The following is a 27,500-nucleotide window of genomic DNA, read 5'->3' on the forward strand; positions in this document are numbered from 1 at the left end:
TTCTCCATAATCTGCTGGATTAGAGATTAGTGGCCTTTGGTTCGAGATTAGGGAAGCGTCAGACAGCGGGCCGCCTTGACCCTGAGAATGACCCCAGGGGTCAACGGGCGGCCACATTGCAGGTCAAACAGACACTAATTGAACACATTTTGAGTTTGAGGATGTGTGTGGGGAGGGGTTAGGGGGGGTGGAGACGAGGGAGAAAGAGCCGTGAAGACAAAAGAGGAAATCAAAGAAGAAGAGAGGAAGAAGAAATAGCAGAAAAAAAGGAGGGAAAATGGTGAGGGCGTGGAGCAGAAGAGAGAAGAAGAAAAAAGACAAAAAAACAGCCGTAAAATGTGACATTCAGGACAGGAGTGAATAGAGGAGAAGAAGAACGGAGACATATTAAAGAAGAGGACAGAGCAGGAAATGACATAATGGAGGGAGGAAGGAGAGGAGAGGAAGGAGAGCAGCAGGAAAGACCAGGAGTTAAATGGCTATGCTGCTCTAATGCAGTGTTTCTCCGGGGACCACTGGTGGTCCGCAATCTATCCCAAGTGGTCCATGAGAAAACGTGGTCAAATATGATATAGATTAGTTTTTTGCAATATTGAACCAACTTGTATGTAAATCCAAACAGTTCTGCAACACTGCCTATGTAAGCTACGCCATGCAGTTTAAATCATATGAATCCTCTGGCACAATAAGCAAGGTGCAAATACAATAAGCAAGGTGGCTCAGTGAGTAGGCCTACTGTGTAATATACTGTTGAAATAGGTCTACTGTTTTAGCTTGGTGGTCCGTGAGGTTTCTTTTTATTGGTTAAGTGGTCCTTGGTCTGAAAAAGTTTGAGAAACGCTGCTCTAATGGGCTGAGTTGTGCAGGAGCAGTAGTGTGTGTACCCATCTGCAGCATGTACTGTATGCACATTTACAGTAAGCATTACCAAACACACAGAGATAATAGACAGGAACAGAGGAACTGAACACCAAATGAGAAAGCCAAATGTCCTGCATAGCCCAGAGGCAAGATACACTTAAGAGAGAAGTCAGTGGAGGAGCGGATGACAGGTCATTTCCCTTCCGTACCTATTTATAAAAATCAGTGAAGACAGCTGGAGTGTATCAGGGCTTAAAGGAGAAATCCGGCGAGTTTTTACGTAGATCTCTGTTTCTCCAGGTCACTGAGTACTGTCGTTGTGGCTGTAGCAGCTCGAGCTATAAACCGATTGTTTTCGTTTTGTTTCGTACCGATCTGTGAAAACACGCTGGATTTCTCCTTTAAGAGTGAAGGCAGAAATAGAGAGAATAAAGAGAGAAAGAGAGGAGGGAAGGAATATTCTGGAACCTATAGGAAAACTGGAGTAGAATAGGTGCACACACTCATGAGAGAAGGAGGGAGAGAGGGAGAGAAGGATGAAAGATGGATACCCCAGAATGCCACCACACTCACCCCACCTCCACAGTCCTGGCCATCAAGTAGCTTCCTCTTCCTCCAGGGTGATGAGACACCAACCTCAGTTTATCACTCAACCACTCCACTTACACACACACACACACACACACACACACACACACACACACACACACACACACACACACACACACACACACACACATTCACACAGAGACACACACACACATTCACACAGAGACACACACCCATCCACACACACACACAAACACACACACACACACACACACACACACACACACTTTAACTCTCTCTCACACACACACACACACACACACACACACAACACACACACACACACACACACCTTAACTCTCTCGCACACACACGCACACACACACACTTGCAGCTTGAAGGGTCCCTCACTCACCTCTGACCTGTGTAAAGAGGGTCAGGTTAATCCTCACAGCTTTAACAATAGAGACGGGGCAAGTGAGAGAGGAAGAGACTTTTTTTCACTCAGCCAGTCAGAAGGGAAGACATGGCATTACGGGCAGAGCATTACTGGGGTCCTCTCATGCTTCCACACAGCTTGTAAAATGTCAAGTTTGCAGACTTTTTTGCGGCATTTCAGTTGAAGTTGATTCAGTTCAGATTTCCTTAAAATTATTTTTATCAATTAAAGATCAATTGATATCTTTGTTTTATTACAGTAATTATGTCAATATTGTCAAGTTGTATTTTCTTCTTATCGTATCTATTATATTTAACTTCCTGTTTTTATGTAATATTGTGTCAAGTATATTCTAAAATAAATATATATTAAAACCACTTGCCATTATTTTATAGGCCTGCCATTATGTTATTTATTAAGTGTTATGGGTTCTAAATTTTAAAGCTATTACTGGTAATAAAAATACACATCAATCTAAGTGAAATGTCTCACACTATCACCAAAACATACACGTTCTCTCTCTCTATTTGCTTGAGACATTAAGTGAATTAATATGTTTGTATCTGTCGCCCTCTTGTGCTGCAGTTATGCAGTTATGAAGACATCTGTGTATGGCTGTGTATCACATAAGGTTTATAACATAGTATTCAATTATTCATTGTGTCCTCATTACTCATGAGACCAAAGACTGCTGAGAAATAGTCCAAATACAGTGTTTAGTTTTAACCTGAATCACTGTCAGCAATCATTGCTGTGATCAATAAGCCAGTTTTGTAAACTATTTTATCATTTATGAACACCATGCTCTCCCTTTTGCTGATGGCTGAATGTGTTGTCATATGTTGCTGCAAAATCCAAATATTTAGGTTACACTCCAACTTATTTTGTCTTTCTTCTTTCTATCTTTTTTTCAGTAAGGATTACAAACAGACGTGTGTACCCCTCTCGACCACATGGCCTTCCTCAGTGTGCTGTTTCCCCTGTTTCTCCTTGTTTTTTTTCCCTTGTTTGGTTGCCAACTGGCAGTTTGCCTCTACAAACAAGAACGTTCCAGTTTTAAATGATTTAGTTTGCCTATTACTCCAAACTCTAAATAGTATCCATCTAATCTGAAATTGTCTGTTTTGGAGAGATTCATTGTGTCTGTGCAGTTATAACCAGCAGATTTGTAAATTCTGGATCCCAATAAAAAGTTTGAGCCAATAAATAAACACACTACAAAAAATAAAAACAAAAATGTTCTTTTTGATCTGGGAAATTTCAGAAAATTAAAAAATTACATTCTGTATTGGCATGGTCTATTTCTCCAATCTGTCTATGATGATTTTAGTTAAATATTATATATTTTTGGCATTTTATTCTGACAGTCCAACTGTCATTTCCATCACACAAAACATGTTTTCAAGCAAAATTATCTTATAATATTCTGTTCCAAATGTATTTGATTAAATATCACACTCTTATCTCCTTATATACATGTAATTTATTCATTTTCCAGAAATGTAATAATGACTATTATTATTAAAGAATGCTTGTATGTAATTCAGTATAATATAATTCCACTATTTTTTCTACTATATTTTTAAAACTTTGGGGCAATTAAATTGCCGTTTAGTGCAATGTAATTTCCACCACAACCTGTCTTTTCCATCACCATGAAGACAGTGAAAATGACATTTAGCCTTTTTTTCTTCAAAAATCTCATAATATCTTAGCCTGTGAATGCTAGTTGTTAGAGTTAGCATTAGATAGGCCTATATGAAAAAATGCACAATATGAAACATTTGTCCAGCTGCTTTTAAATTCACGTGAAATATGAGCCGTTTGGAAATGACGCCCATATTTACTTTCATTTTACGCTCAATAATACTTTCATAAAACATCTTTACCTTGATCTTTCTTCTTTTTATTACCCCCTATGGAAGTCACTCTTTGTCCAACCATGTAATCCCCTGTGGAGTGACTAATGCTATTATGGTCACTAGCCCAAAACAATGATTCCAGGATTGTACTAGTGTGATGGAAATGACAGTGAGCCCAAGGGACAGGTCTTCTTTTATGAAAAATATAAGAAAATGAATAAATATTGCAATATAATATATGTCAAGTCTGTAGCCATGGAGTCAACATGGGGGAGGGACCAAATCTGCATGCCGGGTGAAATCAGTTCCTGCCATTCTGCCCCATAGGCTATATAAAAATTATCACATGGAACCATGATATAGCCAAACAAAGCTACCCAGAAAGCATGTGCAGATGTTGCACAACCAAGTTTTTGAATATTTGCCATTGCCACTTCTGGACATATTTTCCATACAAATGTATAAATTTATGTTCATATGATTATGGTTGTAATTTGTTCAACCCTCAATGGCATAAGATGGAATGGCACACGGAAATTAGAAAAACAGTATTAGACATAATTGTTTAAAAGAAAACATATACACATATCACACAATGTAAGTGTGACAAAATAAAAAAGAAGAATTCCTTCCAGGGACAATACCCTAGCACTACTCAGAAATAGAGCATGCTGTTCTATATGGCCAGTACAAAAGGTCAAGTGCTTTCTGGGGAACTGGTTCAAAACATTTCCTTTCACTTTAGGTGCTTCCAGTAAGTCCAGTAAGCACATTTAAGGACACTTAAAGTAACTTAACCTGCTCAGCATCCCCATCCATTCCAATACACATAACTTTTCGAGGATGTCTAAAGATGAGATTGTTATGATTTAACACAAACCAAATGCATTTGAAATTTGAATGGATGTTTGCAGCCAATCAAAGTTATCAGTGTTCTTTATACCGTCAATGGGAAAAATCCCTGAGGGCTCAGTGCAGAACTCTCGGACTGCGAACATTCGAATCACATTATTTGTGACCGTACTCCTCAACAGGTTCTATTATTCATAGTACATAATTTGTTTTAAGCTGTGTTGTACTGTTTTGATCTTTCTTATTACTGTATGTTCACAGGATAGTCATCAGGAGACTTTATAGAGACTGTTTTCTGGAAATATTTGTTATCATTAATTTCAAATCATTCAAATTTTAGAGTACTGATTTATTCAGTGCTATGAGTAGGCCTAATGAATAACAAGGTAAGTTTTTTTAATAGGTTCTGAACCTTTGGATGAGATTCACTCTCAGTGATGTTGAATGCAGTCAGACAATGTGACTGACTTGGATTATCAGGTTTTGTACAATTGGCCATAATTTTGAGTCTCATTAAAAACAACGAGTGACGAGTAGCAAACCACTTCATAACTGGACTCCGTTTAAGTAGCCTAGTTTTCACTATGTGTTACCGATTTAAATGGAATTTATTGAGAAACGATTCCACCCAATAGGCCTATTTGGGATTTTGAGGGCATTAATTGCAACACTTTGCTGCATTTCTCTCAAACCCTTTATGAGTGCCAAACGTAAAAAAATGTTTTTTTGCCTACATCTAGATTTTAATAGGAGTCTACCAATAAATAGTGCCATTAATCAAACCTGTTGTACGAAACATGCAAGAGGTGAAAAGAGCGAAGAGAAAAACGTTTTGCCTCTGTCGGTGGGTGTAGCAGAGGAGAGAGATTTATGGCTCTCTTCTACTCCCACTCTTTTTACTTCATCTATAAAAGAGGGAGCTGCAGTCTTCAGGGCTTCAGACTTCTCTTGTTTGCTTCTTTGAAGCCAAAGGTCTATTCAGGATGCTGGGAGGAATTCTACTGACCAGTGCCATTCTGTGGGCATCGGTTCTGCCTGGTGAGTTAGCTCTACAACTTTTCTTTTTTGTTTTTTTGGTGTATCAACATAACTTGAGTAAAAAGCCTCATCATCGAATGTCATGTTAAATAGGTTCTCTGGAATAATCACTTGCGTCATACAATGTTAGTTAGTTTAGTTTGCCAGACATTTCAATATGACGAAATAGTATGGAGCCAGACCTCTGGAAAAAAGGAAAAAGGTTAATAAGCATGATTCATTTCCGACAGGTGAGAGCGTGACCGGCGGGAAGGAGGCTGTGGCCCACTCGCGACCCTACATGGCGTCCGTGCAGCTGAACGGAAAGCACGAGTGCGGCGCGTTCCTCATCGCAAGTCAATGGCTCCTGAGCGCGACTCACTGCTTCAGGGATGGGTGAGCATTACGTTAACACACCGGGATTAACTTTGAATGCTAAAGCACTCCGATTAGAAGTGAAGAATTCAAGACGGAAACATAGGTCAGCCTCGTTACAGATTTAGAACGCATTAAAGGATCTTGGCAACAGGCCTATAGTTTGTCTAAAACTTACAATAAGTACATGATACAATTCAGACATTAAAAAATTACAAAATAAAACATTCAGCTGCGAAAACGAAGGCATTTGATAGTGGATGTTGCTTACTTTTACCTTAAATTGGCTTTTAAATGTCACTGTATGCTTGAGAAATTTTAGAAGGCCTACTGATGACCAAGTTGAAGTAAACACCAACAAGAATAGCCTTTTCCCCCCTGCAGAGCTGGGGGACGGACGGTTGTTGTCGGCCTGCACTCTCTGTCTGAGGAGGAAGCAACTAAAGAAACATTTCAAATTTCAGCTGTGTACAACCATCCTGATTTTAACATTCACAATTATGACAGTGACATCACTCTGATCAAGGTAAACAAGTGTGTGTGTGTGTGTGTGTGTGTATCTGCCTTTAAATGTTAACGTATCAGTGCATTAATAAAGCTATTCATTTTCTACAGTAATGGTAAAGAAAAAGAGACTGATTGAGATACATTCTAATTGAAATCCCTCCCGCTTTGTCATTCCTGTGATTGGCAGCTTGATCGGCCAGTGGTGGAGAGTGACACGGTGAAGCCGCTGTCCTATAAGCAGACAGGAGTCGAGCCTGCGGAGGATACCACTGTCGATACGGCTGGGTGGGGCTCGTTGAATAACCTGGGCTCTCGGCCTGACAAACTGCATGAGTTGACCATTAGAGTGAAGAGCAGAAACAAGTGTGGCCGCAGTGACTACTATGGGTCAAAGTTCACTAAGAACATGCTCTGCGCTGCTGGGATGCGTCAAGACACTTGTGATGTGAGTTCACATTCATACATTTACATATACTCAACAGTAGGCTACACCACACACACACACACACACACACACACACACACACACAAATAACATGCATGCAGTTAAGACAGCTGCATGTAACTGTTGTCCATTGCCTCATGTTTTTTATGTAAATCTCTGCATATCCTTCAATGTCCTCTAGGGAGACTCTGGCGGTCCTCTGCTGTATAACGGTGTTGCTGTGGGGATCACGTCCAACGGGGGGAAGAAGTGTGGCACCAGCCGGAAGCCTGGCCTCTACACCATCATCTCCCACTTCGCTGACTGGATCCAGCAGACCATGACCGATAATGCCTAGCAGCCTGTTAGGCAATTAGCCAACGCACCACCACAGCCACCTGCCACGAAGCTTAATGTGTAACAGCACCAATCTCTTTAGAATTAGGAAAGGGCCACAAAAAATCAACTAGAAACATTGTGAACAATAGTCACAGGCTACTGCCCACCTCTGTGACTAGCTTCAAGAACATTAAGTGTATCCTAGAATTTTTAATCATAAATTTTAACTTGTGTTTCATGTGTACTGTGTTGTATACCAACCTAATCCATTGCCATGGGTTACAGTGGCCTCCAAAGACAGAATCACTTGCAATCAGACAGTGGTAAAGTGTAGACAATTATTTTACTTAGAGAGTGATCTTAATAGTCAAGAACAACAGTTTAACCTTTGTCTTCAAATAGGACACTTTGTACAATGATGGTTTTATCCCAGAATCATTCTCAACCTTAATGGCAAACAAAATCGATGTTGGACTCTTTCTAAAAAAAGTAAAGGCCTCAAGGCATATTATTGACCAAACCGTAAAAACTGAGATCCTCTAAGTTACCATAGAAACAGAACCCCCTTCATGACTTTTTCACAACTTCTAAGTATCAAAGGCTGCACCACAAGCTCAAATATTTGTGCACACAGAGAGTAGCCACGATATTTATCTCAATGCTCAATGCTTTGCCAAAGAAGAAATACAGAGATTGTATCAGCATGAAAATCTCAAGCACATTTCTGAATCTATGAGACACACTATTAAAAGACTCAGCCACATACACTGTAGGCTACTACATGTTACAATATGCACAATTCTATCTTCATAATAAAAGCCCTTTGAAAGTAATCCATACTGTTGCTAGTTTTGTTGATGTTTTCCAGTAACTTCTATTCTAATCTCCAGCGCTGTCCATGGATATTACTGTTTACATAAGAGGAGGTCTTGAGCATGTTATGAAACCAAACAAGACAGTCTGAAGTAGATATGAAGTGTAATTTATGAGAGAGTCCTCCCTTCCTCAAATTTTGTTTGGAGGAGAGCAGAAAATAGCTCTGAATTTGAGAGATTATTTGTCACCCGTAGATAAGGGTGTTCTAAGACTGCCACAGCCTTCAGAAACAGCCTGATAGCACTCTGCAACTAGCAAAGCAAAGGCAGAAAAACATGACGATTGAACATATTTTACATGCATTCATCCACTGGATTTGAACTTCGCTTGTCATGCAATTTTGACTCAATCTCTCTCCTCCAACATTTCCCTCTCTCTGTATCCTTTTGCAGCTCTCTCATTCTCCCCTCCCTCAACATTCTCTTCATCCCCTCCTCCTCTCTCACCTATTTCCCTCCCCTTTCCTCTCCCCTCTCTTTATCTCCTCATCTCCCTTCCCCTCCTCTCCTCTCCCGTCCTCTCATTTCCTCTTCCCTCTATATTTGTTCCCCTCCACCTTCCTCTCCTCTCCCTCCTCCCCTTCTCCTCTCCTCTCCCTCCTCCCCTTCTCCTCTCCTCTCCCTCCTCCCCTTCTCCTCTCCTCTCCCTCTCTTGTCTATCTACTCCCTCCATCTCCATTCCCTCTATCCCTCCATTTCTTCCTCCAACTCTCTCCTCCTCATAGTATCTCCTGCAGTCACCCCCTCCTCTCCTCCTCTCCACTTCTCTCTTTTCCTGTAGCCCAGTCTTTCCTATCCTCTTTTTCTTCTAGTCTGTCACTTCCTCTCCTCTCCTCCCCCCTGCATGTATCTCTTCCTCTCCTCTCCTCCCCCCTGCATGTATCTCTTCCTCTCCTCTCCTCCCCCCCTGCATGTATCTCTTCCTCTCCTCCCCCCTGCATGTATCTCTTCCTCTCCTCTCAGCCCCTTGCTTCTCCTCTCCTCCCCCCTGCATGTATCTCTTCCTCTCCTCTCTGCCCCTTGCTTCTCCTCTCCTCCCCCCTGCATGTATCTCTTCCTCCTCCAGCTCTCTTCTCCTCATCTCATCTCTTCTTTTTATTCTCCCCTGTCTATCTCTTCCTCCTTTCCCTCCTCCTTATCTCCTCTTTTCCTCTCCTCCTATCTCTCCTCCTTTTCTCCTCTTTTCCTCTCATTTCTTCCTCTTCTCCCCTGTCTATCTCTTTCTCCTCTCCCTCCCCCTCCTGTCCTCTTTTCCTCTCCTCCTCCTCCTCTCCCTCTTCTTCCTCTCCCTCCTCCTCCTCTCCTCTTTTCCTCTCATTTCTTCCTCTTCTCCCCTGTCTATCTCTTCCTCCTCTCCCTCCCCCTCCTGTCCTCTTTTCCTTTCCTCCTCTCCCTCTTCTTCCTCTCCCTCCTCCTCCTCTCCTCTTTTCCTCTCATTTCTTCCTCTTCTCCCCTGTCTATCTCTTCCTCCTCTCCCTCCCCCTCCTGTCCTCTTTTCCTCTCCTCCTCTCCCTCCTCCTCTCCCTCTTCTTCCTCTCCTCTCTTCCTCTTCTCCTCTTTCTCTCCTCCCCTGTCTCTATCTCTTTTTCTCCTCTTCCAGCTCTTTCCTCCTCTCCTCCAGCTCCTGGTTGCTGAAGCGAGGACAGACATATGGCCTCCCTCCGTGGGAGGCGGCCAGCTTGCGGACCCCTCCTAGCAGGTCCCGCACCTGGGCGTGGCTCACGGGGTTCCGGAGGCTTCCGTGGTTCAGCACATGGTAGCGGCTGCCGCAGAGACGCACCATCTCCTGCAGCGATGGGTGCACGTTGGCCACATAGCTGTCGATGTTGCCCACGGTCCCCAAGTTGCCGTGGGGGTCGTCACGGGTGAAGAGGATGAGAAGATATTCAATGATATCACCACCGAATGTCTGCTGGATATATGTGAGGAGCTGACTCTCACCCTGAGTGAAACGTCCCACCTGCGTGGGTGCACATACACACACACACACACACACACACACACACACACACACAAACACACACACACACACAGCACTTTCAGATCTGTGATGAAAAGTGCATTATAAATAAAGTGTATTATTATTATTATTATTATTATTATTATTATTATTATTACTACTACTACTACTACTACTACACACACACACAAACAAAGACATGCACTTATAAAACTGTTTTAAATAACATGATTTATGTTTGTGTCTATCGCCCTCTGGTGGGGAGACCATGACATTGAGAGGCCTCTGCAGGCAATAGGAACAAATTGAAGTGCACACACTAAAACATCAACACACCTGCATAACTAACACAAAGGCATGTGGCCCAGGCAGAGACAGTGCCAGGCAGTCTCTCACATCATTCAACCTCTCCAAGTCATCTTCGTCCCAGAGTTCCGGAGTATCCACGACGACCAGACGGTGTCCATCCACACAGATCTCCCTGCGCTCACAGCACTCTGTGCCGCCCCGGCTCTCTTCTCTCAGTCGGTTGGTCGGGAATCGGCTTGTTGCCCTGGTCAGGATAGTGTCTGCTGCCGAGGTCTTGCCACTGCCAGACAGACCCAACAAGACGATTGTAGTCTGACCTTTCTCTCCAATCTTAACTGATGCTGTAAGAGCCAATGAGAAAAAGCAACATACAAATAACAACAGTAGTTAAATTTAACAGTAAACCATTTAAAAAGTTGGTAAGACTACACCAAGGAGAACAGCAATAATAAACAACAATGTCAATTAAATCAATAGCCTAATGAAAATAAATAAATACTATAATATACAAACCATAACGCATAAGTAACGCAGTGTATGTTGAACAGTTATGCCTTTAGACCCCTCTTGAAAGATCAAAAACTATCACAGGAACGGAGAGCACTGGGCAACTCCCCAACATCATAAACATGGTTTATGTACATAGAGGAATTATAAAGCATTTGTTATGTTCTCAACTCAGAAACATAGACGGACAGTCATAAAGATAGACAGAGAAACACACTTTACCAGTGTTGTTCCCAGATTTGTCTAAAAGACTCTTATATCCCCTAACTGCTTCAGCACAGCTGTCTTTTCTGGCCTCCCACTCCTTCTTCTCAGCCTCCTCCCTCTCTCTCTCCTCCGCGTGCCTCCTCTTCAGCTCCTCAACCTCCTTCGCTCGCACCTCGTCATGCTGCCGCAGTCGCTCTGTCGCCTCCGTCTCCTTCGCCACGGCCTCGGACAGTTTCTCTTTCAGCATGGCGATGGCGGCGTCCTGCGTGCGCTGGTGGCGCGCCACGCCGTACATGTCGGCCGTGTAGCCCTCCTGCAGGCCGCTCTGCGACAGCGCGTAGTCAGCCATGGCCAGCAGCGCCTCCGTCTGGTCAGAGGACTTCCTTGCCACGTCAGCGTTGCTGCTGAGCCGGCAGAAGCGCCCGTCGCAGATGTCGACCAGCTCCAGCAGACCTTCCTCAAACTCCTGGGCGAGGGCGGAAGATGCAGATGTTCTCAAGGAGATCACCAGCAGGAGGCTGAAGGCTGCATCCCCGAAGGCGATCCGCAAGATGTCCACTGCACGCCGCTCCTTCGGACCGAAGGCCTCCCCGTGGAGGACCAGCAGGAAGGCCTGCAGTCCGCCCTCCAAAGCCAAACTGGTGAATGAGTCCAATTCAGCAATGATTTCCTCATCCTTCAGCTCAGGGTTGAGAAGGCCCTTTGTGCTGCATAGGGTCAGCTCCCTGTCCGCCACTGCCAGGGTAACATCATAGTCTCCACAAGGCCCTTTCTGCTCACTTGAAGAGCATTGTTTCACACAGCTCAGTAACATGTCCCAGTCCTCCTGGCAGGTCCCGACCACCAGCATCTGACTGGTTTTGTTGAAACTGTCTGAATACACAACAGATTGAATTACCTAAATATTGCTGTATTTTTACACTCTTTCTAAAAACCAACAGTTTACTGGTTCACTAAACGTTTAAGTTGCCATCATGCCACAGAAATCCTCACCATTGCACTCTTCCGTGGCAAAGGCCTCTTTCATTCTCCTCATCTATGCTTTGCATATGTGTGAGGTGTTTGAATAAGTAGCCATAGAAGTACTTCTGCTGCTTCATGATAACATCTGAAGTACTATGCACCCGGTGTGTCTTTTGGATAAGTAGCCATTAACATGAATAAGGCAGTCTGAACAGTTTAAACAGTAAAATGAAGTAAGAACTTACTCTGAGACATCGTTCTCATCACAACCAGCAGCAGTCTGAAGGTGAAGTGAGCTGAGAACTTGGAACAGGATTTGCTACTTTGTGTGAAGGAGGAGGAAACAAGGCTCTTTTAAACATCTAGATGTGCACAATATATATGCTATTGCTTGCTTCTTTATGTGTACCACGAGAAATACCTGATCCAGAAACAGTTTGGTGACCAACATTGACAACACTGGAAAAGCTACAGATGATCATAGGTTGATCCTGGGTCAGTGAAAGTGACTCATGACTGCAGACATTTGTTTTGCCTGACACGAGGAAGTGCATTCCTCTTTGTCAAAGGACTGTGAGAGATGACTGATTGCCTGTGCACTTCCTCATTCTGTTCAATCACGTTCACCGTGTGGGAGTCAGGGCCATGAGACACAAGACTGGAATGGCTGGTGAGAGGACAAGGAGGAGTAGCCTCACACAATACCGAAACACCTCAGTATGTTAAGAACTATATTAAGAACATATAGGGTACAAATGTATCCTAAAGAATTTTAAACATAACAAATTTAGTCAGGCGCTCAACAACACACTGCTAAAAAAAGGCTGTATGAGACTGATAGACTCATACAGCATAGACTGATGCTTGAAACAGGAGACTTCACAAAGCGGACCTGCAACCAGACCTATATGGGCTTTTCATGTCAACTTCATTTGACTTGATCTGCTTCTTCGCCAACACAAACTGTGTCACATTTGATTCAAATAGACCCAAAGTCAGTGAATGAGCTGTGTGCTTTGAGGGGTCTTTTGATGAGCAGTCATGCCCTTAAAGGTGACTGCGAGAGATAATAAAAATGTAACTCAACATTTATCTCTGTCATAGGCTACATAAACTATTAGTCTCCCATAGACAACGCCTAGCCTATGTGCAAAATTGTGTAGGCCTAACCTATAAGCATATGATACAGCCTGTCATAGCCTAGTAGGCCTACAGTATTTTTACCAGCCAGGATTTCCTTTAACCCGATAACACAAAGGAATAAGTCAAACCAACAATAGGTAGCAGGAAAACAGAGGAAATGGTGTGTGTGTGTGTGTGTGTGCATGTGTGTTATTTTTGAAATTTGAAAAGTTCACTTTTGGGGGGGTCGTAAGACTAGCCTATGTTGTAATGAACCCCATGTTGTAAATGAAGGATGAGATGAAATGAGGATGAGGATGAGATGAGATGAGTTGCCACCCAAATGCTTAATGTGGATATGATTTTTTTAAGTAGGCTTTAGTAATGCATCGACACTGCTTCACACAGACATTTGTGTCTATTCATCATTTCTAGGGAGGATATGAGTATTTGGAGTGACATCATTGCTCGATGCTGAGAAACCATTGTGAGAAAATAGGAATTCATGTTTTCGTTGTTTAGTACGCGCGGCCGCTCCGTTTGCTGGTCCATGCAGACACAAAATAGGCTAGCCTGGTGTAGGAGTAGCCAGTATGGCGACTGCCTCTGTCATGTAACTTGCCCAAGACTATTGCATTCTTGGAAAATATACTCAGTCAACGAGATCAAGAAAGTAATCCATTATATTCATTCCTTATATTTTCGTTATTTTGTCATCCATTTTCGTTATTTTGTCATCCATTTTCCTTCCTCAAACCACAAGACCAACTATATTTCCTGCCGAAGAAAAGGATTGCTGTAGGATTGCATGGGTTGCTGCTGTCAAGGGACGCCCGTGTTACTTGGACTTTTTCACTACAAGGGTAAGGATGTTCACTGAGTGTCAATATTTACCGCTTTAATCGTGTACTATCCGCAACCATGATAAAGATAAACGTTTCAGTTATTATTGTGGTGATGGGATGACACAGTATATGTTTCAGTTCAAAATCTCGTTTTTCAATCGCCGTTGTTATTACCTTACTACCCCAATTTTCGTAAATGGTATGGGCGGTTACTATGCCTCCATCTCTCTGTTTCGTTCTACACAGCCTTCTCGACTGTTGATGATGGAGTTTCACCGCGGGGTCATCAAGAATAACGCAGAATTCTAAAAACGTTATTTTTGAATGTGCCAAAGTCAAAATGACTAGCATACGGAGGAAAAGTGGAAAATATTCACCAATGAGCTCGGCAGTCAGGTAACGTTAATAACTTTTTTTCTTCTGGTGACATTTTCTTTTTTTTGAATGTAGGTTAGTAGGATGTTTCAGGTCGCCGCGCAGCGCATCTGCGAGCGAATACAGATGTTGACTTGACCCGGCTTTCTCATCCATACTGTCCAGCATCCACTAACGTCACGTTAACGTTTACAGTTACTACCATTAACACTTAGATAGCGTTAATCTAACGAGCTATTTTTGCTCACGGTAAGATCATCGGCAGGGTTGACTAGCATGACATGCCATGTATTTTTTTTATTTGGTCTTAAATTGAAGACTGTAGATGCTATCTAGCTACATTTTGAATGTCTGCGCCATATTGAGCTAACCGTTGACGTTAACGTTAGAAACAGTCAAGTTTTAAGATAACGTTAACGTTAGCTGGCTTAGGTTTGATATTTCGAATAACGTCAGCAGCTGTCATTGAATATTTCAGTGGGTGATAATAGCTTAACGTTATCTCCTCGTTTTGTTAACCAAGTTAACGTAATGTAACGTTAACCTTAAATGTGTCTGTCTACGTTATGCGTTTTCTGTCTTTGTTATTAAAGCTTTAAACCTCTAACGTTAACGTTACTCTACACAACCAATGCTGTTACTTATTTATTGTATCTTCCAACCTTAGCCATTGCTATGGCGAGAAAATGCACGTGCCTGCGGTATTCTGCATTAACGTTATAGAGGGGAAAACGTCAGGGGGAAATCCTAGTAGTGCATTAATGCCCGCATCCATCTTGAAGGACTAGGGCTGGACGGTAAAGAGGGATGTAAACATCCGCTGCAGTGCATGAAGCTCAGTACCATGAAACGTGACTTGATTTTAGATGCGATATCCTATCTAGCTGGTTTGCCGGATGATGATTAAAGCTTGAGATTAAGATTCCAGACTGGCCTCGCCCTGCCCGACGACATACTGCGTTTGCCCACCCAATTAACCTACTAACTGGACGTATTAAGGTCAGGTTTGGTTAGAGTTTATTGTACGGAGTCGCGAAAAACAGTGGCACGGATGAGGCCAGAAGCAGTAGGGGAGTGGGGTTTCTAGGAGACTGAAGCTCTGCATTGTTGTCGACCTCTTCACTTCAACTCTCACACAAAAAGACAAAGCTCTGCATAGTTTAAGCAGCAGTTTCTCATAGATTCACAGATACGAAAGAAGCCACCAAAGCCTAAAGGAGATCTTAAGACACAATGGATGCATTCATGTCAACAATGGGAAACAATATGACTGGTGTGAAAATGACATTATTGCATTATTCCATGCAATGCATTTACTGATGTATCATTCACAACATGCACAGTGGAATCATTGTGCTTGAAAGTTGTGGGATGAGTTTTCCTTTGCTGTGTGGACTAGGGCACACTTGGCCTAATAAACTGCAGGGAAGGGGGCCGAGTTTCTTGGGGCTTGCAGACCCCTCAGGAAAAAAAATATACTGCACATGCCTAGACATGTTCTGCTTCAGCTGTGTAGGCTGCATACATGTATGCATGTTTTCCTCCATCTCGTGCTCACGGGAAAGTCCTTTGGGACATTATTTATGACCATTTCTGATTCCTCTTTTTTCTGCTCAACACAAAGATGGGACCAACAGAGTCCTCCCCGAGTTGTAGTTGAATGAGGTTACTTCATAATATGATCAATGTGCTATGAGCAATTTGGGTTATTTTTCTTTGATTACTTCCAAACAATGGGCACTGGGTTATTTTTCTTTGATGACTTCCAAACAATGGGCATTGTCTTATGGCACTTTGCAGAAACTAGCCTTAATCTCAATATAATGGAATATGATTGCTTTTGGGAAACTAGAATGAGGTTCTTGTCTGAAGACAGTTTTTCTAGTACCCAGTTCTGGGGTTGTCATCTAATGCTTCAAGTGTTAGGCTGTATCACATGCCAAATGTTTTGTTACCACAACATTTCACAGTTTGAATGGTGTTCATGTGGCAAAAATGTTCACAATGGTAAGTTAAAATAGCATTAATGGTAAGAGAACCACATTGGGCTTTCAGTCAGACCTAAGGTTAAGTTGTTGTAATTGGCACCAGTATGTGCTGTTTCACTAAAAAGTGAGAAACCATTGTTCGAAGCCCACTTTTAACAGAGAGTCTATTGATTGCACGGGAATAGTCAACGCCTTGTCACTTTCAATTGAGCAAAGCACAGGCTGATTCCAGTTTAGAGTGTGGATGCAGGCCTAATGGATGTGCTCACATCAACCAAATTGTCACCCAAATGATCAATATGCCAATAACATTTGGGACTGTAGTTTAAAAGGGCCAAATTAGTTCACCATACTGGTTATCAGTATTCTGATTATCATTTCAATGACAGCGAGTTAAGCCTAGCTTTTACAAAGATTCTCAAATTCATTTGTTGTACAAAGCTATGTGAATGGAATATGGATGGACTATGAGACCTTCCACCAGGCCTACATAATTTAGGCTGTTGTGGGCACAAAAAATCCTGAGCATCTTTACCGACAACATTGTCAAAAATGTTGTCAGCTGTGTTGTTGAATGTGTTGTCAAGCTAAGTTATTGACTGTGACAAGTGAGCTCACTAGTTTTAGGGTAAAAACCCCCTTAGGGTAACGTGCAGACTAGGAAAAACTCATATTTTTCGCAGCTGCCGACATCCATTTTACATTATAATCCTATGGAGTAGACTATGTTTTCAAAAAAGTCCTCGACTTTAAAACACGATCGCGGGTGTGTTTTTAAAGTTGAGAAATTTTCAACTTCTAGCGGAAAAAAACACCCTAAGTCTAAGGAGTAAAAACAATGGCAGATTTTTTAAAAACTGAAAAAGTGGTCTGCACAACTTTTCTTGCCAGAAAAAGAAGCCTGAACGTACCCTTACTCCCCCTTTAGCCATGTTTGTTGTGTCACAGTAGCATCTCTGTACAGTGTTCAGGCTTAAGACATGGAGGTTAGAAGATTGCATCTTGTGAATCTGATAGCCGTCCTCAATGTAACTTTAACCTGTTTGTTCCCCAGCTGCTCTCGCCTGCGACAGCTCCAGGCCCTACTGAAGGATGGCGCCAGCAACGCACCTGATGCCATACTCTGCTCTTTAGGTGTGTGGGTGTGTGTGGGGGTCCATATACGACAGTGAAAGATAGTGTAACTGGAAGGTATTATGATTAGATGAATAATCCTCACCCCATGGTGTTCAGCCTCATTTTAGAGAATGACCTTATAATCCTAATACAGATCTATTCAAAATTCTGTGTGACTGTGTTGGTGTGTTTGTGTGTGTGTGTTTGTGTGTGTGTGTGTTACAGATTACATTTACTATTATTAAGTATCAAACAGAGAGAGAGATTAAATTCATAATTATTAAATTTCAAATCTATAATCCTCCATTGAAAATTTGACTTATGCGATATGGATGTCTTATGGATTAAGCACATATCTGAAGCCTTGTGTGTTAATGTATTAAACCCCTGGGGCTGGTGGCCTAACCAATCCTCTCTGTTCCTAAGCAAAGGGGGTACAACTGCTTCGGTGTTGAATGTCTTTGTCTATGTGTGTGTGTCAGGAATTGATAGCCGGTACAATGAGGGCTGCACTGAGCTGGCAAACTACCTGTTCTTTGGCCTGTATCGGCCCAACCAGCTGGACCTGGATCACATCTCAGATGACCTTGCAGAAGAGGTGCTGGACGGTGCGTATCCCCTATCAAACCTAAGGCCTACTACCTTCTCCACAGAGACTCTTTTTGTATACCGTGAAGCTATTATGTGTTTAATACAAAGTAACTATCTGTTAACTATTAACTAACTAGCACAAGTTAACTATTATGGCAGGCAAACTGGGGCCTAGATAAGAATTACCGCTAAATTACCGCCTGTTTCTCATGCTTTTTGTACCTTAAAACATTGCATCTTTTGTACAAAACCGATTGCACGTGGATCAAAACGTATTTTGCGTACCACTAGAGCACAGAATGGCTATCAGCGCTTTTCTTACTGATATATCCATTTATAGGAAGGCGAAAGAGAAGTGGGAGTATCGCGCAAACAGGGGAGGAGAAGTGCTAATACCGATTGATTAGGTATTCCGCCATATGTATGAAAACAGCGCACATCTGTTTTGCAGTGAAAAACTTCTGCCTGTTAAAAGCAGGTGTAATCCAAATTGCGGTTAAATGTGTCAATTAGAGAAACTTTTAGAGACAGCTGAATCAGTATTCAGAGCATCAGTTTTCTTCATTGTACTATGTCAAAACCAACCTAAACTTTTGTTTGCCTTTCTAATATCATATTTTCACTTTCACGACATCCACTTCCCAATCTGCTAGACTAGGTAATTAAGTCAGCCATAGTCTACGTGCAGTAAAGTGTTTTTATAAGTGGATTAGAAGAACTACTAGGCCTAGCCTGAATATCGCTGCTTGTTGACATGTTATTATCATGTATGATCGCTTAACTTTGATTCTTGTTAATGTCGCAATCGGTTAACTCCATTCAGCTGCGCTTGTGGTTCAGCTGTGGGCACGCAATTTGTGTTGTAGAGGGGGCGGTGATGAACACTGTTTACGTAATGAAGTGACAGCTTAGAAAATTCCATGCATCATGACAAAGCACAGCGTTGGCTTTCTGCGCATACCAAAACTCGGTATTAGCGCTTTCTTTGTACATCCGACCCTGAGTGTAGCTGGTATACTTCTACTTTATTTTTATTTCTTTACTGCTGGCTTGTGTAATGGCTGTGTTTAAAAAGAATATGTTGCGGCACAGACAAAACAAATGGTTGTGTTTATAGGTCAATTTCACCAAATAAGGGAATGTTGCTGGTATTAGTTATTTCAGTAGTTATTTCAGTAGTTATCAGTTATTTAGAGAAAATGTTGTGGCTGTATCGAAAGTCATGTAATAATTAGCTGGCGTATACTTGAGCTGAGGGACAAAAGCCCAGCACAGCTGCCGGACTGGAGTGGGGAGACCCTTGAGTTGTGTCCGCTGTCTCAGCGGTCAGGAATGCACCGAGGGGGGTGGAGGGGGGTGGGGGGGGGGGCTGTTGAGCGCGGGGGATGGGGGCAGATATCAGCACGTGGATAGGCCTTGCCAGAAGACAGGGTTGCACGTGATGACGGCTCTCGAGTTGCCTTGTCTCCCCCCCACTGCCTTTGCCTTTGTTTTTCCTTGCCCTTTTATTTTGGCGATGTTTATCGGCGCTTGTTTTCCTGCCAGGCCCCGCTTGCCCTCTGGCTGTACTCTGTTACATTGTGTTTATCTGGAGGTTGTGTTTTCCCTCTTGGTTTCAGTCTGGTGATCTGTGTGTGTGTGTGTTTTTTAAGTCCATGTGTTTTTTTGTTTTTTTTGCGGCCTGCAGATGTGATCCTGCTGATTAAAGCCGAGAGCGTCCACCTGTACTGCAACCCGTTGAATTATGAGTACCTGCTGCCCTTCGTAGCCCACTGGAGGAACCTCCATCTGCACTGCATGACAGAGACAGAGGTAACCCTGAGTTAGTTGGGCATGGACAGTGCCCCCAATCTGCCACACTGCCCTCCTACCGCTCCCTCCCAGGGCACAAGCATATGCCCAAACTGATCCCTTTTCTGAGGTTAATGACTTTAATCCCATGACATAGTAATCACTTTAAGATAAACCTCTTTCCCCCCTTTCTCCTCATGTCTCTTTCACTATCATATTGTTGTCAGTCTCGGTTTCTATCTCCTTTTTGCTGGCTCTTGATATATTTCTTTTGTTTTTTTTTCTGTCTCTTTCTTGTTCTACTGTATGCTTTTTATTTCTCTTTTTTGCTCCTACATACTGTATGCTTGTGTGCTGGTTTCTTACTGTGTCTGTCTCTCTCTCTCTCTCTCTCTCTCTCTCTTTGTCAGTATGAGGATGAAGAGGCAGCGGAGGAGTTCAAGATCTCTAGTTTTGTGTCCATGGTGCAGGACTGTAGCCGCATTGGGATTCCCTACAGCTCCCAGGGTCAGTCCAGCTCCCCATCTCACCCACACACTCACGCTTTAGCTACAGTTTAATCAGCGCTTGTGCTTTGTCTTATTTTCTGTGTGTGTGTGTATGTGTATGTTCTTAAAGGTCACATGCAGAAATTTGACATGTTTATGCTGGAGAAGTGGCCCATCATTCAGGCCTTTGCTCTGGAGGGAATTGGAGCTGGAGGGTTTTTCACCATGAAATATAAGGTACAGATTTATGGATAACCAGACCGATCTACATTTACAGCAATGCAGAGCACTTTTTATTACATAGGAGCAGCAGATTCAGTTACACAGAAGGTAGAGACTGAACAAAATCGAAGCATAACTTACCAACAGAAATGTAGATGACAGATTTAATTTTAATATTGAAGCAATATAAGGCCTCTCAGAATATAATTTTTATTGAGTGTAAGAGTCAAACTGAACTGTAAGTGCTGTGTAATTGATTGTAAGGGACATGTTATGAAAGGACAACAGCCAGGGGCAGAGATAGCTGGCAGGAGCCGCAGTTTCAGTGCAAAGGTGATTGGATTTTGTTTGATAAGGTAGTTGAAAGTTTTTAAAGGTGCTCTAAGCGATGCCACACGTTTTTTTAGGCTAAAACATTTTATGTCACTTACTGCAAACATGATCTAACCAACCGCTAGCTGTCTGTGTCCTGAATACACTGTAAAAAAACGCGATCGCTGTGGAAAGCCCAGGCAACAAAAACAACCTGGGCAAACTAGCCCATAAAAAACATAACAAACTGTTCCAGCAAATCACAGACGAGATGCGCGTTTAGGAAAGTTTAAATTGCACGGGAACAGCACGAGAGGGAGGGGGAGGAAGTAGCGAGCTAGCTCTCTGTTTTGTTTGAAAGTCAACAGAAGTGACGTTACCCAGCATCGCTTAGAGCACCTGTAAGATTTTAAAAAATGCTTATTTTATGACACTTTACTAAAGCATTGAACAAAAGTTCTGAATTGAAAGATCAAGATGTCAGTCATATTACTATTCTCTTTAGTCTGTTTCATTATGTTTCATTACAAATCTGTGAGAAAATGCAGTAATCTAAATAGATCTAATTCTACTGTAACCAAGATTTAGTTCTATGACTGTTCTCATTTTGGGGTCTCATAAGAAAGAATAAATCTCTTCTTTTTTAAAACAGAACAAACAAGATTTAAAAATGTATTTCCATAGTGTCTTATTTCCGTTGTATTGTGAAGAAGAATCATATGAAATCAAGTTGTGAACTCAGTAAAGAATCCAGATGAAATTGAAATTGTTCCTGACGCAATCAATCTCATGAACGAGGTTATTAAACAAGTGCGGTTGACTTGCTTTTTGCGGTTGATCATAATTCACTGTGATGAACACCCAGACTGCTAACTGGACTCGTATACTGTATATTTCAGGGATAACCAACATTTGTGATATTATTTGTTAAGGTTATTTGTGTGGTTGGTTGGTTGGTTGTTGGTGTGATGACTATATTTTCTGGTCTGTTCAGCTAATGGACGTGAGTGAGAGGGTGTGGCAGACGTATGCTAGACTGGACCCCATGTCTCTGGACCGACTCATCACAGAGGTAGGCCAACACACAAATACCAAATACCTGCATCACACACATACACACACACGTTAATGCACATATACTACAAGGATTAAAGTTCTCCGTCGTAGGACGGATTTCCGTCAATTTGATTTTAGAAATGTCACATTTGAGATCGATGTTGGAGGGAGGGGGAGGAACTATCACCTTTGCTTTTCCTTTTTTAAGGCAACTACAAATATTAGGTAAATGTTTAAAGACCTAATAGTGTTCTTGAGAACTTTCTGTGTCTCAATCAGTGACCGCTCAAGAAGACGGCCTACGTCAGCCATGAGTTTCGCTTTGTTTATGTTGTAGGCCTAGCTACAAACTTGTCTCGGGCGTTTGCTTAAAAAAAAAAGAACACGTATGGAGGACTACGGTCTAAAAGTTGGATTATAGTGACACAATCGAGACAGCTGATGAGGTTGGCCAATCCGTTTAACTTTTTTGGATATGATATTGTGAGCTCTATGTGCGAATTCGGAGAAGAAGCGTAGGCTGTGTTCTTTCCGTGCATCAATGTTCTTACTATCGCGAACTCTTGTCAGGGGAGGTCATTCATTTTGGTTGTCACCTATGACTCGAACAGATACAGTAGCCTGCTATGCCACCCGATGTAGGCTACTATTATTGTTACAGTTTTTAATCAATGCAACTAACATTATGTGTAAAGCGACGCAATATAAACCGTAGCCTATGCAATTTATTATCCCGTCTGTTATGACATGTACAACAACGTTTTTCACAATTTGCGACGGAAGGTTTTGACTGAGCGTGACAATAATAATATTGTCATCATCGCGAACTGTCGAGTAAGGGTGTCAGTCGTGTTTGTGACGCACAGACAGCCTTAGCCTATTTTGCTTAGGCCTCACTTTTAACGACAGTAGGTTGTAAGTGTATGTTGACAAAAAATAACCATACAATTGAAATAGTCACCTTAAAACTTTGATATAAAATATTATTAATTTATAGCACAAAACCATAACCAGTAGGCCTACCAGAACCTCGCATATTAGCGTCATGATTTGTGTGCGTCTATTTGGCAAGGCCACTAGCTGTCATGGATGCGTTGTTGCTAAAGGAAGGCAGGTGTCAAATGTTAAAAAATAAATGGAGATGGGCAGCTGTTGGAAACGGGGGAGAACTAACAATCCATGGTGTAAAGAAATGAAAGTGCCAGGGGTTTGCTTTTGCGCGGTTTGCTGCAAGAAAATTGTTTATGGATGCAATAGGAAATGTTTTAGTACGCCACCAATCAGAAGACCGCCATAAGGTTAACGTTCGTGCACTTCAGGACATCTTCCCTACCTGGTGCAACTAGCCACCACGACAGAGGTAGGCTATACGTTTATCTATGGCTGACCGTTTTTACGTTTAGAAAGTAGGCTACGCATGTTCTTTCATAGCGCAACACGACCTGTCCCTCACCATATCGCAACCTCTTGTCAACCTTATACAATCTGTTGCTGAAGACAAAAGCGCCGTCTCCAGATTGTCGTTATCAAATGTGCAGACCTCCTTTATGAGCACACACAGAATTGCTGCTCATTGGAAAACTGAGTTGTCTGTAAAACTCAAAATTACCATGTTTTCATTAAATGCGGATGAGGCAACAAATGGAAATATGAACAATACGTATCTAGAATGTTCTGATTCGTTTCTTTGATGAGGAAATGGGAAGTTTGCAAACTTGATTTTATAGATTTTACTTGGTGTTGAATTGCATATTAACAAGGAAAAAATCTCCCCTTTAAACACTTTTGGCCTGAAGTAATTAAATAAGACTGTGTTAACATAGTTCTCAGTAAAAATTTCAAGTTTTTGCCTGAAATTGCACTGTGCCTATTTACAAGGGCATTGTTCCCACCTCTTTTGGGGTCAACCATCAAGTGCTGGACCTCTATAGAAAGTTGAGAACCTGTAGCTTTCGTAGGAAGCAGTCAAGATAACTGTGATGTACTGACAAAGAGCTACAGAGGCTAGAATATAGTTTTTTCTTTCTGCCGGATTACAAGCATCTCTGAACTGACCACATTTCAGCCCTCTAGGTCACTTGATATCCCTTAGAAACACAACTGAGCCCTAGCACCAGGTCTTGTGAAGCTGTGTGCAAAAGTTGATCAATATAGAATGAAAATTTGAGTGCTTTAGACTATTATTTGCCAACGTATGCCCATGCGTTTTGTAAACTGCCAATGGATAAGACTTTTTGTTATCCAAAATGCATACTGACAATCAAATGCTTACTGCACATGAACCCCTTTGTGTAGAAGCATAATCCTGGTCTCAAATGAAAGGTAACACCTTGAGGTTTCTTGTGGACTATTTAGATTGTATGTCAGGTGTTCTGTTATAGACTGACTACACAAAATATGGAATAATTACAAAAAAGTCTCTTTTTGCATTTACTTTGTTGGTTCAATGAGTGTGTATAAGATAGACTATACATCTGTACAACTAATATTGGATAATACAACATGAGGATTCAATTTCTATGGATTATTGTGAATATTTCAGTACCCAATATGAGGCATCTACTTATTGTGCTGCAGCTACACTGCAGCCAGAAGTCATGGTATCACCAAAAGCGGAGGAGGGGGAGGGGGGCATTTTGGATCAAATTTAATTGAGACATTACTATGCTACATAGCAATATGGTGCAAACAATTGATTTAGAATGTTGGGGGGAGGTGGGGGAGAGGGGTAACGGTGCCGCCGGCGGGACACTGAAAGTTATTTGGTTAAAGCCTTTCTACAATATTGCTGCAGTAGAAAAGAACAGCAATGGCTAATCAGCAATGATCAGGGATGGTACTAAAATATATTTTTGTTCATCAGGAAAACTCAATCTCAATCAAGAACACTCTCAATTCGTCTTATTCACATGGCGGCACAAACCATAGGATTGTTATGTTCTATGCATTCACCTGTAGGTGGCATTAAGTTATATAGTAAGTGTACCCTGTAGCCTCGTTTTGGTTTAAACAATGGCCGCCGTATGAATAAGGCGAATACTCCCTTTACTTTGCTGTTTGCATCTTTTTGTACATTAAAAACCAATAGGTTGCGACCGCAAAAGGGGTGCTATCTAGGTAGATATGAACAATGTAGCCTTATGACTTATGACCTGAAAAAAGTTCAGTCAAACTATTTTTTTTCACTTTAATCCCTGATACTATATTATTACACTAATGCAGTGTGCATGTTGTGTGTGATGTCTGTATGCTACTGAGACCTTGAATTTCCCCTTGGGGATCAATAAAGTATCTATCTATCTATCTATCTATCTATCTATCTATCTATCTATCTATCTAATGCCATGTCGTGTGAATGTGTTTAATAAGAGTATATTAGTGTAATTTATTTACCCATATCATGCATGTGTGTATCAGGACCTGGCCCTGTTTGAGAGGCAGTGGAGCAGCTTCTTCTCAAGTCTCAACATTGAGACACAGCTGTCCATGCAGGAACTCTCTGAAGCCCAGGCTGGAGAGGTACACACACACACACACACACACACACACACACGCACACACACACACACACACCAACAGATCCCTGACAATCAAGTCACAGCACCTGCGGTTAGAGACCCACCAGTTACTTACTTACTTATTGACTGATTCATGTGGCTGACGCGTTTATCCAAAGTGACTTACATGCGTCAATTATTACAAGGGCCAGTCTCCCCGGAGCAACTCAGGGCAAAGTGCCTCGCTCAAGGGTACAGTGGTGGCAGTCAGTAATCGAATCAACAAATTTGTCTGGCTGCTGCATGCTAGCCCAGCTCCTTATCCACTACACTACCACTGCCCCAGAGAGCGCTGATGGAAAAGAAACGCCATCGGTGTTTTCAAATAACACCATTGCCTAGTGTTTGTGCTGTAGGTTAACTGTGTAGCATGGGCTTTTGAAGTGATAAAACCATTTCACAGTGCCACAGGATTGTTACCCCCAGGAGCAGCCAACTCAAGACTAATTTATTCACTTGTCATGGCCACACAGCAGCCGACACTAACGCGGAGTCTGGCTGCCTAGTGAAAGCAGCTGAACCGTGATGGTGTGGTGACATGTGGAGGCGGACTAATTAGTGTTGAGAGCTCTTAAGAAGTGATTAAGGCTTGAAATTCTGTCTCACACAGACACTTTTATTCTTTGAGTCTGTCTGTCTCTCTTTCTCTCTCTCTCTCTCTCTTTCTCTTTCTCTCTCCCTTTGTCCCCCACCCTCTCTCTCTCTCTCTCCCTATTCCTCTCTCTCCCTCTGCCCCCCACCCTCTCTCTCTCTCTCTCTCTCTCTCTCTCACTCTGTCTTTAACTGTTTGCTCATTCGCTCATTTCTTGTCTTTTCCCCACTCAGGCATTCCGCACTTACTTTTCCCACGGACTGATTTCCAGCAATATCTCAGACAAAAGGTAACTGCGACACTGCAGACACACATACACGTGTGCGCGTGCACACATGCAGATCTTAACCCATATAGACACAGCTATCAATCACAGGCAGGACCCTCGAGCAACCTTTTCCCAGCTGGAATGTGCGCTATGCATTACTCCATCAAGTCATGTGTTTTCTGTCAGCAACACTAGACTGTTTGATCGTGAGCGTAATGGTTTTGTGTGTGTGTGTGTGCAATGTGTCTGTACATGTGTGTATGTCTGTGTGTGTGTGTGTGTGTGTGTGTGTGTGTGTGTGTGTTCATTGGGCAGTAAAAGCTGGCAGCCCTTTGCGCTGTTTGGGAGCCACTCGTCCATGGAGGACATCCAGAGCTACTGCTTCACCTTCCCCTCCGAGGGCCACCAGATCCGCAACACCGGGCCCCGCGGGGCCAGCTCCAAACACATGGTGAGGCCCCCTCACACACACACACACACACACACACACACACACACACACACTGTTCCTGTAAACAAGACCATCTAAAAGTACCATCTTCTACCCCACATAACTCTGTTACACTGGGTTCATTTGGTTGTGCGTGTGTATGTGTGTTTGTGTGTGTGTGTGTGTTTTTCAGGTTTTGCAGTGCGTTGCCCCAAAAGGGCCTCTTGCATGTGCACGAACATACTTCTTCGGCACCACGCATGTCCCATACCTTGGTAAGTGTGAAGTGCATGATGTGTGAACGTTTTTTAGGTGAGTGTTTATGTGTGTGTGTTTGTGTATGCATGTGAGTGGGACTGTGTGTGTGTGTGTGTGTGTGTGTGTGTGTGTGTGTGTGTTCCACAGCTCTGTGAGTCTTACTCCTTCCTCTCTCTCTATCACAGGAAATGACAACGTTCAGCAGAAGAACACAGACCTGCTGTGAGTGTACATAAGTGATAGCTCAGTGCGTTCTGTTTCAACACACACTCTCTGTATCTTCACTCCATGTGGAATGCTGTCGGGAAGAAAGCCCTGTGTTCTTTTTTTTTTTTTAAGATTGAGGTGTTTTTGTAAGGGAGGGGGTATTGATCTGAGCGCCTTCTGTAACTGACTTGTGGCTCTGTTCTTTTATTGTTTTTAACTTGACATATCTGACAGGG

At 42.4% G+C, this 27,500-nt stretch overlaps 3 protein-coding genes across 5 annotated transcripts in view; 2 read left to right on the top strand and 1 right to left on the bottom strand.

Annotated features, from left to right (window-relative positions):
* Positions 1 to 5,527: 5,527 nt before the first annotated feature.
* On the top strand, positions 5,528 to 8,058 carry cfd (complement factor D (adipsin)). Its single transcript, XM_076299869.1, has 5 exons — positions 5,528 to 5,601; positions 5,832 to 5,976; positions 6,340 to 6,481; positions 6,650 to 6,907; positions 7,089 to 8,058. Exons 1-5 carry the CDS (start codon positions 5,547 to 5,549, stop codon positions 7,242 to 7,244), a joined length of 756 nt encoding a protein of 251 aa, XP_076155984.1. The 5' UTR covers positions 5,528 to 5,546; the 3' UTR covers positions 7,245 to 8,058.
* Positions 8,059 to 9,097: 1,039 nt separating this feature from the next.
* LOC143139264 (uncharacterized) lies at positions 9,098 to 12,373 on the bottom strand. 3 transcript variants are annotated; one of them, XM_076299871.1, is made up of 4 exons: positions 12,292 to 12,373; positions 11,099 to 11,956; positions 10,397 to 10,710; positions 9,098 to 10,060 (listed from the first exon to the last, which is right to left on the bottom strand). In XM_076299871.1, the coding sequence occupies exons 1-4, from the start codon at positions 12,308 to 12,310 to the stop codon at positions 9,677 to 9,679; spliced, it is 1,575 nt and encodes a 524-aa protein (XP_076155986.1). In that variant the 5' UTR covers positions 12,311 to 12,373; the 3' UTR covers positions 9,098 to 9,676. The 3 variants fall into 3 exon arrangements, with proteins under 3 accessions (XP_076155986.1, XP_076155987.1, XP_076155985.1); XM_076299872.1 differs by lacking the exon at positions 12,292 to 12,373 and adding an exon at positions 12,077 to 12,267 and having other exon boundaries at positions 10,457 to 10,710; XM_076299870.1 differs by lacking the exon at positions 12,292 to 12,373 and adding an exon at positions 12,077 to 12,265.
* Positions 12,374 to 14,215: 1,842 nt separating this feature from the next.
* The window catches only part of dnaaf9 (dynein axonemal assembly factor 9), a 38,097-nt gene continuing 24,812 nt past the window's right edge, over positions 14,216 to 27,500 (top strand). The window contains exons 1-12 of the mRNA XM_076300451.1: positions 14,216 to 14,409; positions 17,431 to 17,510; positions 17,975 to 18,100; positions 19,771 to 19,895; positions 20,285 to 20,381; positions 20,493 to 20,599; positions 21,891 to 21,968; positions 25,370 to 25,471; positions 26,335 to 26,390; positions 26,685 to 26,820; positions 26,993 to 27,074; positions 27,243 to 27,279. Coding sequence (XP_076156566.1) covers positions 14,354 to 14,409; positions 17,431 to 17,510; positions 17,975 to 18,100; positions 19,771 to 19,895; positions 20,285 to 20,381; positions 20,493 to 20,599; positions 21,891 to 21,968; positions 25,370 to 25,471; positions 26,335 to 26,390; positions 26,685 to 26,820; positions 26,993 to 27,074; positions 27,243 to 27,279 — 1,082 coding nt within the window. The 5' untranslated portion in view covers positions 14,216 to 14,353. The remainder of the gene's footprint in view (positions 14,410 to 17,430; positions 17,511 to 17,974; positions 18,101 to 19,770; positions 19,896 to 20,284; positions 20,382 to 20,492; positions 20,600 to 21,890; positions 21,969 to 25,369; positions 25,472 to 26,334; positions 26,391 to 26,684; positions 26,821 to 26,992; positions 27,075 to 27,242; positions 27,280 to 27,500) is intronic.

This window comes from Alosa pseudoharengus, unplaced genomic scaffold, assembly GCF_046254945.1.
Source record: "Alosa pseudoharengus isolate Yale_2024_CS ecotype anadromous, Long Island Sound unplaced genomic scaffold, YU_APseudo_1.1 YU_APseudo_1.1_scf_22, whole genome shotgun sequence".
In the NCBI taxonomy this organism is placed as follows: domain Eukaryota; kingdom Metazoa; phylum Chordata; class Actinopteri; order Clupeiformes; family Clupeidae; genus Alosa; species Alosa pseudoharengus.

What these genes read in the sequence shown, in the direction of transcription:
- cfd (XM_076299869.1), top strand. Translation starts at nt 5,547, where the DNA reads ATGCTGGGAGGAATTCTACTGACCAGTGCCATTCTGTGGGCATCGGTT. An exon ending in GTGGGCATCGGTTCTGCCTG is followed by an intron (nt 5,602 to 5,831) that starts GTGAGTTAGCTC and finishes CATTTCCGACAG; the next exon opens with GTGAGAGCGTGACCGGCGGG. An exon ending in TGCGTCAAGACACTTGTGAT is followed by an intron (nt 6,908 to 7,088) that starts GTGAGTTCACAT and finishes AATGTCCTCTAG; the next exon opens with GGAGACTCTGGCGGTCCTCT.
- LOC143139264 (XM_076299870.1), bottom strand. Translation starts at nt 12,119, where the DNA reads ATGAGGAGAATGAAAGAGGCCTTTGCCACGGAAGAGTGCAATG. An exon ending in TGCCACGGAAGAGTGCAATG is followed by an intron (nt 11,957 to 12,076) that starts GTGAGGATTTCT and finishes TTGTGTATTCAG; the next exon opens with ACAGTTTCAACAAAACCAGT. An exon ending in CCTTTGTGTTAGTTATGCAG is followed by an intron (nt 10,061 to 10,396) that starts GTGTGTTGATGT and finishes GCACCCACGCAG; the next exon opens with GTGGGACGTTTCACTCAGGG.